This window comes from Medicago sativa, chromosome 8 (assembly GCF_051527215.1).
Source record: "Medicago sativa cultivar Bolivia chromosome 8, Bolivia_mono, whole genome shotgun sequence".
In the NCBI taxonomy this organism is placed as follows: Eukaryota; Viridiplantae; Streptophyta; class Magnoliopsida; order Fabales; family Fabaceae; genus Medicago; species Medicago sativa.
Genome location: NC_140756.1, coordinates 26,443,560 through 26,454,975, shown reverse-complemented (window position 1 = coordinate 26,454,975; position 11,416 = coordinate 26,443,560). Strand labels below are relative to the sequence as shown.

General features: G+C 34.9%; 1 protein-coding gene across 16 annotated transcripts; it reads right to left on the bottom strand.

Annotated features, from left to right (window-relative positions):
- Window positions 1-3,023: 3,023 nt before the first annotated feature.
- LOC146897963 (uncharacterized) lies at window positions 3,024-9,216 on the bottom strand. Of its 16 annotated transcripts, XM_085732510.1 has the most exons (13): window positions 8,940-9,216; window positions 8,774-8,892; window positions 6,919-7,052; window positions 6,229-6,474; window positions 5,805-6,081; window positions 5,471-5,701; window positions 5,140-5,382; window positions 4,330-4,952; window positions 4,062-4,238; window positions 3,877-3,981; window positions 3,725-3,788; window positions 3,519-3,614; window positions 3,024-3,254 (listed from the first exon to the last, which is right to left on the bottom strand). In XM_085732510.1, the coding sequence occupies exons 4-13, from the start codon at window positions 6,273-6,275 to the stop codon at window positions 3,090-3,092; spliced, it is 2,028 nt and encodes a 675-aa protein (XP_085588636.1). In that variant the 5' UTR covers window positions 6,276-6,474; window positions 6,919-7,052; window positions 8,774-8,892; window positions 8,940-9,216; the 3' UTR covers window positions 3,024-3,089. The 16 variants fall into 16 exon arrangements, with proteins under 16 accessions (XP_085588636.1, XP_085588648.1, XP_085588645.1 ...); XM_085732522.1 differs by lacking the exon at window positions 6,229-6,474 and having other exon boundaries at window positions 3,024-3,411; XM_085732519.1 differs by lacking the exon at window positions 8,774-8,892 and having other exon boundaries at window positions 3,024-3,411; window positions 6,225-6,474.
- Window positions 9,217-11,416: the final 2,200 nt, after the last annotated feature.

Below are 11,416 nucleotides of genomic sequence, written 5' to 3'. Positions count from 1 at the left end.
ATCAGTTCTAAGTTTGGTGACCTTGCTGATCAACTTCATATACTTGAGAGTTTGAGCATTTATGAATGCTCCAGTCTTTGTATCCAGCATCTGATCTGTGTAGCCTTGAGCTCTGCTTAAACTGTCCAAGACACCACCTTGATAGAATATCTCTGATAAGAGTCTTCCGTAAGGAACCCAGGGCTTTGGTTTATCCTGCAGCTGACTCTGTTTCAGACACTCTATCAAGTACTTGAACATGTATTTGGGCACGTTCACCTTTTCCTTCTTGATGAAGTGCTGGAGAAAGACCTTCTGAGCCAAATTTGGTTTCTCATTATCACCACATGGAAACAAATCCTCATTCTAAATCTTCAGAAGCATCTTAGTTACCATGCTTAATTCAGCATATTTCTTCTCCTTCTCAGAATTGTATATAACCAAGTTAGCTGGTTTTCTCCAAATGCGTTGTTCAGCAGCACTTGAAAGATCAATTCCAGAGTAGTATCCAGAGGCTTCAACCTTAAGAACAGATTCTATCTGCCATTGTGTAATTCTTACTGGAATACCACAGATGCTTGACCTGATTTCATCTTTTACAAATGGCGCAAGACCCATTTCTTCTCTTGTCTTCCCTTCTAATTCAGGATACATTAACACCATTTGACTTTCCTCAGCTAGGGATGCCGCTCTGTTGTAAAATTTTGCTCTTACCCAGAAGTGTCTAACCAGAGCTTCATATGTTGGTCCATTCAACATTTTGAAGTAATGCATGAGTCCTTGCTCTTTATAGTAGCTTCTGATCCAACACTTATGAAAAGCCAGAGAATCAAAATCCACTAGATTCTCTATCTGAACTTGTAAATCCCATTCTTCCAATTTCACGCTTCTTCCTCTGTAGTCATATTCAGGGACCATCCATGAAGTAGATACTGAACCTTCTCGTTGCGAACTTGATGATGCCATTTGATGATGTTTGAAGAAGATTTGAAGAAGATGAATATTTTAGGGTTCTAGGGTTGAGAGAATGCGCTTACTTTGCAAGAGGTTTGAAAGCAAATGTGTTTGTTGTGAGTGAGTAGTGTGTGAATTGACAAAGTGTTAAGAGTAAAACGATTGCAATTCAAAAGAGACAAACAAACATAACATTAATGACAAAATTGGGGGCGCGTGAAAAGTAATTTCAAAGCTATTAAATCATCATTGCCCTTTTAGTTATACACCAACACATACAGGCCATGTCAGAAGCTCACAGAGTAACTACCAAGTTAGTGGGCCAGAAGTTACCATAAAAAGTAACTCCCAACGTTTCCACTAACTCTACTATTCAGAAGCATAAAATCCAGCTTCTGGACTTCAGATGCTGACGTCGGCATCAGAAGCGAGTTTTCCTCAGAACTCAATAAAGAGCTTCTGATGGACTACTGCTTCTAAACTAACTTCAGAACCTAAAATCCTATTCAGGAGCAAGCAAGCATTTAATCAGACACAAAGTGCATGTTCAAATTTTTCTTTATAAAATCAAATCTTTCAACAGTTAAAGGCTTAGTAAATATATCAGCCCATTGATTTTCAGTATCAATGAATTGTATATCTAAAATTCCTTTTTGAACATAATCTCTGATAAAATGATGTTTGATTTCAATGTGCTTAGCTCTTGAATGCAAAATTGGATTTTTAGACAAACAAATAGCAGCAGTATTATCACAATAAATGGGAATACTGTTAGCAGTTATCTGATAGTCTTCCAACTGATGTTTCATCCAAAGTAGTTGTGTACAACAACTTGCAGCTGAAATGTATTCTGCTTGTGCTGTAGACATAGCAATAGTTGTTTGTCTTTTGCTAGCCCAGGATATAAGATTATCACCCAGAAATTGACAATTGCCACTGGTTGACTTTCTTTCAATCCTATCACCAGCATAATCAGCATCACAGAATCCAATTAGCTTATAATCTAAGGATTTCCTATAAAGGAGTCCAAGATTAGTTGTTCCTTTCAAATACCTGAAGATTCTCTTGACAGCAGTCATATGAGATTCTCTAGGATCTGATTGGAATCTTGCACACAAGCATACACTGAATAAAATATCTGGCCTAGATGCAGTAAGGTATAACAAAGAACCAATCATACCTCTATACAGCTTCTGGTCAACTTTAGCTCCTTCATCTTCTTTGCTCAAGGTGCACGTAGGGTGCATTGGAGTGTTCATCACTTTACAATCTTCAAGCTTGAACTTCTTCAGAAGCTCCTTTGTGTACTTTGATTGATGAACATAGACTCCATCTTTGCATTGATTAATTTGAATGCCCAGGAAGAACTTCAGCTCTCCCATCATGCTCATTTCAAACTCATCCTGCATTAACTTAGAAAATTCCTTGTAAAGAGTTGCATTAGTAGAACCAAATATTATATCGTCAACATATATTTGCACAACAAGAATATCTTTCCCAAGGGTCCTTCTGAAGAGTGTTGTATCAACCTGTCCTCTTTTAAAATCATTCTTGATTAAGAAATTACTTAGTCTATCATACCAAGCTCTGGGAGCTTGTTTCAAGCCATATAGTGATTTCATCAGTTTAAACACATGGTCAGGATATTTAATATCCTCAAATCCAGGAGGTTGCACTACTACAGAAATGACATTTCACATCAGTGGAAATCGACATTTCACATCGGGTGGCAACCGATGTAACTAAAGGTGATGTTGTATGTCATTCACTTTTCACATCGGGCCATGAACCGTTGTGATATGTCGAGAACCACATCGGGCGGACATCCACTGATGTGATATGAGCTACAATAGTGTGAAAAGATAGGATTTCACATCGGCGGTACAAAGGTAGCCGATGTCAAATATGTGTTATTCACATCGGCAATACTCTACACTGATGTGAATTTTAGTGTGCTAAAACACCTTTTACATCAGGTGCATTTGCACCGATGTGAATTACGTCATTTTTTTTTAATGTTTTGAATATTCTGCTTACTAGCCTGGTACAGTACCAGATAAAATATGCTTTTTTTTCTTTGAATGGACAAATTTTCACAATATTTAATACTTATAACTTCAACCATTCTTCTAAATCAAACAAAACCTTCAAAATGCCTATGTCAACAGCAACCAAAAACAAGAAGGGTACATCCACAACAAACAAGAAGGTTCATAAACACAAAACAAAACAAGAAGTGTCATGCTAGAAATAACAGATCTCCCAGCAGTACCAAAACAAAACAAAAAAGGTCTCTCTTCAAGTGCCAACATATCTCCCAGCTAGAAATAACAACAAACCAACAGTACTAATTAAACATTAAAGCATACATCCTCCTAATAAATCCTAAGTTTCATACACTTCAAGAAAACAAGTTGCCCAATCATTTCGCAAAGCATACAACTCATCTTCTGTTAATGCTGTTGTATCATTGAATACCTACAGTTTGTAAAATAGATTAAAATAAGTAAAATAACAATAAGGATATGTCTATCTATCTTAATTTGGAAATATATATATATATATGGTGCAAACATATGGTATACCTTCATCCAAGAGGTAGTAATATTAGCAGAGACGATGTCTAGCATGTTCTTCATCACATAATATCCACAATCAATTGTGTTAGGTTGCATCCTTGCCTACAAATGAATTTAATTTTTATATAGTGAATAGATATATAGATATATATATATATATATATATATATATATATAATCACTACGAATGTAACCATCTTGTCTACACATACCTTAGGACGAAGCCAACGAACCTTTTTTTTATTACCGTTTGCTAATTGATGAACCTCCAGAGCACTAGGTTCAAAAAATCATCAAAGTAAGTTCTATGTTTTAGTGTTATAGGATTTATAATATAACAAATGCAACATAAAAATACACTTACGATGAGACAATTTCCTTCATTGTTGTGTCAAGATCTTTGTTAAATGAACAAAGGACAACCAATGTATTATCCTTTGGACAAATGACGATTAATTTCCAATGCCCTCTATACACGTAAAAGAACAATTGTTAACGTTTAAATTATCAAACATAAATAAGAGAAAACACAAATGTATATATACTTACTCCATAAGAAACGGTGCCAAGTAACACACTTTGTTCATATCACGCAACTTAGTTCGTATGTAGGATTTAACTGGTTCTGTATTCATTGCGAACTTTGATTTAAAACTCAATTTTGTTGGGTCCAAAAATCCAAACACATTTGATTTGTTTGTTTCAATACAGAGACGGTGCATACACCTGAATAAATATGAAATCAATATTAAATATTGTAGTCATGAGACATAACACTAATAGTTAATGATAGCATTAAGCAAGAAAATGTACTTACGTGCACCAAACTTGTAGAATAGAATAGTCAAGCCAAGCCCCGCCAACCAACAAGTCTTTAACACATTTTGGTGCAATTAAGAAATTTATGACTTCCGGACCATGTTCTAATTTTAACCTTAGATATTGCTTCTCTTTCAAAATCATGCATATCACTTTCTGAACATTGTCAATAACGGTCCAATTGTCCTTGTGATTTTCTTGTGCTGCAGAACAAGAACCTTTTGCGCTTCCTAACACAACAACTTTTTCAGAACAAGGTTCAATTTGTTTGTTTGTTTGGGAGGTATCGGATAAGCCCATATTCTTGAGTGTCTCCATAAATGATTTTTGCATCAACTGATGCGCTGTGGCCATCTGTTGTTCGAACTCTACTTTGCATTCCGCTTTAATTTTTGCTGCAAGTTTTTCTTCAATTTTTGCTTCAATTTTTGCTTCAATCTCACTGACATTTATGGTTTGCCTTGGGCATGAAGACCTTCCAAAGTAATTGCTTATAGTAGCACCTCTTCCAACACCACGGACACGACCACCATGCTCGGATGTTCCAATAGCCTCTGTTAAGATATCATGACATCCTTGTGGTACAAATGTTCCTTTTTCAGTTCTTTCAACCAACGAGTCCTACATTTGCAAAACACACATATCCAAATTACAACCCAAAAAAAAATAGATTAAAAAGGATATCTTAATTACCACGTTTGCAAAACACACAGATCCAATTACATATCCAAATTACATATCCAAACACACATCATCTATTTATTTACTTATTAATTACTTAATAAGACTCATTACTCATATTACTTACAATTTTCTCAGCAACAACTCGTGTAGCCTCTGTTGTGTATTCTCCCCCTTTCTTTTGTCGTGCTCTCTTCCATTTGTCATGACGTGACGGCGGAGATGGAATATGATCAAATTCTCCGGAGTCTTCCAATCTTTTTCTCTTTTCATCCATCATTTTATCTTCAAGGTAATCATATCCTCCACGAGATAATGTATGTGGGTAAAGGTTGTTAGCAACAATATCCCTACCCTTTTGACTTTTTTCCTATTATAAATCAAATTCATTACTAAATATATTTGATAAACAATTAAATTAGTACAAGGAAAAAAAAATAATTACCACGTATACTAACCTTAAATTCAGGGGTCTTTCGAGACTCCACAAATTTCTCCCATATATCTTTTTGAAGAAAAGGGTACTTTTCAAGTGGATGACGGCGGTCTTCGGAAGGGTTTGTAATATAATCCTTTGTGAGTTGTGTCTTAAAACCTCTCCACCGGTCCCCACAAACCATCATCCATTTTTTTTTCAAAGCATCTTTTTTTGGATCTGGATCATCACTTTCAGGAATAACAAAATGTTGCTACAGAATCATAAAAAAAAAATCAAGTGGTGTTATTACTAAGTTCAATAGATACAATAATGAAATTAGGGTAAACATTTAATTCAAAAGACAACAATCATACCTTAAGATCATGCCAAATTGAGTCTTTTGAAGACTCATCTACATGCGGCCAATCATCTATTAAAATACTACAAGTACTCCGAGCAAGAAATGCTACATAACTTTTAAATGTTGCTGAATTTTCACCATAACATTTCCCAGTTTTTGAATCGAACTCAACCTTTAATTTCACACCTGTTGCCCGAACTTTGTTAATTTTTTTCAACGCAGTGCAACCTCTAACCCTTTTTTTAGGTTCACTAGATGAAGAAGGGATGTCGGTTGAATCAGCCATGTGCCTGTTTACACAAGAAAAACGCAAAGCAACAATATTAGCAATTGCCAAACGCATGTCTAATTAAATCAAAATACACAAATGTACAAAACTATTCAATGAAATAAATATAAAAACACATGTGGCATACATGGGTACTAAACTTACTAACTTATTCATATATCCCTTCATTATGATCCGAACGAGTAGCGTGAACATCGTCTACTTCATTTTCTACGATGGAGGTAAGCACATTTGTTGAGGAAGAAGGAATATCAGAAATATGAAGGGTTTCATCACTACCATGCGTGTTTTTTGGTTGTAGAACAACTGACCACCTTTTGTTAGAAGGATCTGTGACATAAAACACTTGTTTTGCTTGGGATGCCATAATGAAAGGTTCGTCCTTATAAGCTGCCTTGCAAAGATCAACCAGTGTATAACCAGATTCATCAATTCTTACACCAGTGTTAATATCAATCCACTTGCATTTAAATAAAGGCACTGAAAATGCACGATAATCAACCTCCCAAATCTCTTCAATCACCCCAAAGTACGGTGTAGATGCGATTAGAGGGTTTTTATCTTTTGAACTAGAGAAGTGCATTGACTCGGCAACAATCATAACCCCACTATTTTGCATGGTACTTTTATCATCCTTTGATTTTGTATAGAAGGAAGTTTTATTAATATCATATGCACTCCAAGTTACAACGTTACATTTAGGCTCAGCCGACAGTTGTTTAATTGTATCAGAAGCACTATCATCATTAGCAATTATTTTTTTAAATAAATACTCAGACTAATCAAAAGTAGTACATAAAAAAAAATTCAATGAAACTACAGGCAGCATGATTAATACCTGAGCGAGTTCGTCAAATTTGGAGAGCTATGAGACTAAGAGCAAGTTCGGGAGATGTAGTAACCGAGTGAGTGAGATTCAGAGATCGACCAAATGAGTGAGATCGATGTAGCTATTGAGTTAGAGAGATCAACCTTCAATCAAACAAAAAAAAATATTACACAAAATTAATGACATTTCTAAACTTGGGATACGTATCCAGTCAATGTATAAAATTATATAAATGGGGTGTTATATATTTTATTATGAATTTAGATTCAGACAAAGATATTAATTTGGAGTTATATGTATCAAAAATTCATACTCAAAGTAAAGCACAATATATGATGCTTCAAAGTAAAGACAAAGATGTATTTAAAAAAAAAGCATCAAAGCAACATTGAGGTGTGTCAGGATGCTAGCCGAAATATAACATAAGAATCAATCATCACAGTTTTCACAAGGACAATTCAACTTAAATATCAAAATTCGAATTTGAAATATTTACTTTTACATATTTTAAATTGAGGTGTGTCATGCTAGCCGAAATATATTTTAATGCATTGACGCATAAAAAGTTCATTTTACATATCCGAAATTCAAAATTCGGATTTGAAATATTCACTTTTATGCATTACCACCACAATATGCATAAAGCACTGCAATTGTTTTGTAACCTATATAGTAATGTTTCATGACCCTGCAATTATATGGCTCAATAATTAACAAATTTTTATGCATTCATATCACATAACAGAGTTAATCTCTTAACCAAACAAGAAATTTTCACTACACAAGCAGCAACTATAAAACTCAGCACCACACAAGCAGCAACACGGACCAAGCAATACTCGAAAAAGCATAACAGACCACCGCAACAGACATAATAGTTGCAAAAGCCTGACAAAATCTGAGAATTATGATAGCAACACAACAAGAGAACACATATACCCCAACCACACAGTTGATGTATAAATTTTATATGTAAAACTTAGTAACCGCATACATTATTTAACACCATTGATCAGATTTGAGAAGGTACAAATGTATTCCTATTTTGTATATTCTCATTTACTCATAAGTTAGCACCTAAGGTGAAAAAGATATATGGTCATGTATGTACTAATTAGACCTGTAGTCTTTGTTCCAGTCATGTACGCACACCATGAAAAAGATTGGAAACCTAAAAAAAAAAATAAAAAAAAAATTACAACTACTCTGAAAGAATATAAAGAAACTATTTATCATCTGAAATTTCAAGCTTAAACCACTAGAACTAGGAAATGTCAACTTGCAGAGTTAAAGGAAGATTCTTACATGACAATTTGAACTTGTATGCACATTGTTATCTTCACATCTTAGGAAAAATAGATGCTCTAAGAGCTTATAAAAATATCTCAACTCAAAAGTTCAAAAATTAAAATGCTTAAGCATAACAGAACAATTGTATGCGAAAACACTCTTATGAATTCTTTTTCACCTATTATTACTCAAACCAGCATTAACAAAAATGATAATAAAAAAATATATTTTCATAAGTTCGTATAGCTCCAACTCTCATATAGATCCAAAGTTTGAATCCTAATAAATAAACTTTCACACTAAGTCAAACTTATTCTTTCTAAACCAATAACTATAGCTTCAAGTGATTCAGGAAAACTGATATCAAAAAATTACATAGATTCAATTACCAAAACAATATTAATATAAAAAAAATCAAAATATCAAAATTAGAACTTTGAAGATTCACAATCCAGATTCAATGAACAGGACAAATTTAAATGCACAAAACAATGATGAATTAGTAAAAAGGATAACAAAATCACAAAATAGACACCAAACAAAAAACAAAAACCTCAACTCGGCGAGAACTTACGGCGTACGACAAGAACAACGGCGAGCGAGGATGACAATTTCAAATAGAGAACACCAGTTATGATATCTTCAAAGCTATGGGTTCACGAATCGGAGATGTGCGTGAATCACAACTTCCAACTGAGAACGAAAATGTCAAAACGAGTTCAAATGGTTTGAGAACTTACAGTGAATGTCGAATTGCAGAATCACGGTGGCCAATCCATTTGGAAATCGAGATTGATAAACAGATTGGGTTCGAATTGGGTTCGTGAGGGTTTGTGAATGAGAACGAATTGGGTTTCGAGAGGGTTTGAGAATGAGATTGAGGAGATTTAGGGTTTGAAAATGAGAACGAATTGGATTGATTTGTTGATTTGGTGAGTGAGATTTAGGATTTGGAGAGTGAGATCTATGCGGTTCGTATGAACATTGTGAGGGAAAAAAGTTGAAACGCGATAATGTGGAAGAGAAAGAAATGGGAAAGTAAGTAAAAGTGTGGTATTTTTTTTTTTTTTGAAAAAAAAATAAAAAAAGTAAAAGTGTGGTAGACTTTTCCCATCAGGTGTTACATGATCTGCTGATGTCAAAATTCTTCAATATTTATTTTTCCTTCAGGTATATCTCCACTGATGTGAAACCCTTTGGCAAAGTTCACTATAATTTCAAAAATGCCACCGCGTTGCTTTTGACATCAAGTAATTGGTCCACTGATGTGAATATGCTGATGTTAAATGTCTTTTTTCTAGTAGTGTTGCTTGACATACACTTCTTCTTCTATGACACCATTGAGAAATGCACTCTTGACATCCATTTGATATAATATTATGCCATGATTAACTGCATAGGAAAAAAGTAACCTGATTGCTTCAAATTTTGCAACTGGAGCAAACGTTTCAGTGTAATCAAGGCCTTCTTGTTGACTATACCCTTGTGCAACAAGTCTGGCTTTGTTTCTTGTTACTTCTCCTTGCTCATTCAGCTTGTTTCTGAATACCCATTTTGTTCCAATAATGTTCTTATGCTGAGGTTTGGGTACCAGATCCCACACATCATTTCTTTGAAATTGATTCAACTCTTCTTGCATAGCTAAGATCCATCCATCATCTGAAAGTGCTTCTTCAACTTTTGTAGGTTCAATCATTGAGATCAGTCCAATCATTGATTCTTCTTGTCTGAAGTATGATCTAGTTCTCCTTGGACTATCTTTGTTTCCAATGATTAGTTCCTCAGGATGTGAAGACTTGTGCTTGAAAGTGTTTCTGGGAGGATCTTCTTGATGTGAGCCATCTTGTGCTTAATCAGAAGCAGTTTCATCTTGCGCTTCTGATGTGGGTTCAGCTTCTGGACTATCTTCAGATTCAGCTATCTGATCAGGTTCTGGAGTAGCTTCAGGAACCTGTATCTCTGCAAAACTTTCATCTTGCTTTGAAGTTTTATCTTCAAGCTCCTTGTCATCAAATCTAACGTGCATAGATTCTTCAACACAGAGTGTCTCTGAATTATACACTCTGTATGCCTTTGACCTTTCAGAGTAACCTAAGAAGATTCCTCTTTGGGCCTTGGCATCAAATTTCTTTAGGTAGAGCTTGTTGTTCAGAATGTAACATGTACATCCAAATTGATGAAAGTAAGAGATATTGGGTTTCTTCCTTTAAAGAGTTCATATGCTGTTTTCTCCAAAATATGTCTAATATAGATCCTGTTTTAAACATAACATGCTGTATTCACTGCTTCTGCCCAAAAATGTTTAGCTAAATTGTTTTCATGGATCATGGTTCTGGCCATTTCTTGTAAAGTTCTATTCTTTCTTTCTACCACCCCATTTTGTTGTGGAGTTCTAGGAGAAGAGAATTCATGGATGATTCCATGTTTTTCACAAAAAGCTTCAAATGGCTCATTTTCAAATTCTCCACCATGATACCTTCTGATTTTCAAAATCTTTGACTCTTTTTCAGTTTTAATTTGTGTGCAGAAGTTACTGAATACCTCATATGCATGATCCTTACTTTTCAGGAATTTCACCCAAGTCCATCTGCTGTAATCATCAACAATGACTAATCCATATTTACTTCCATATAAGGATGCAGTACTCACTGGTCCAAATAAGTCAATATGAAGTAATTCTAAGGGTCTTGAGGTTGAAACAATGTCTTTGGTTTTAAAAGATGATTTCACAATTTTCCCTCTCTGACATGCACCACAGAGTGCATCTGAATGATAGTCAATGTCTGGTAGCCCTTTCACAGGTTGTAACTTACTAAGCTTAGAGATTAACCTCCAGTTAGCATGTCCCAACCTTCTGTGCCACATCCATTTCTTATCATTCACTGATAGAAGGCAAATCACCTTCTGATCAGCTAGTTCAGAAAAATTGATTTTGTAGACATTGTCAACTCTCTTTCCCTTGAACACAATGGATTTGTCTTCCTTGTTGATTACTGTACAGTTGGGTTTCTCAAAAAGCACATCATAACCATTATCACAAAATTGACTAATGCTCAAAAGGTTATGTTCAAGACCATCTACCAACCATACATTATTAATTGCGGTAGAGGAATTACCAATAGTTCCTGTACCTATGATCTTGCCTGACTGGTTGCCTCCAAACTTCACATTTCCTCCCTCTTTCATTTTTAGGCTGAGGAACATGGACTTTTCTCCT

Coding starts and splice junctions, on each gene's coding strand:
- LOC146897963 (XM_085732510.1), bottom strand. CDS start 6,275: ATGTTCACGCTACTCGTTCGGATCATAATGAAGGGATATATGAATAA. Junction 6,082..6,228: donor ATGAAGGGATATATGAATAA/GTTAGTAAGTTT, acceptor TTGTGTAAACAG/GCACATGGCTGATTCAACCG. Junction 4,239..4,329: donor ATTCTACAAGTTTGGTGCAC/GTAAGTACATTT, acceptor ATATTTATTCAG/GTGTATGCACCGTCTCTGTA.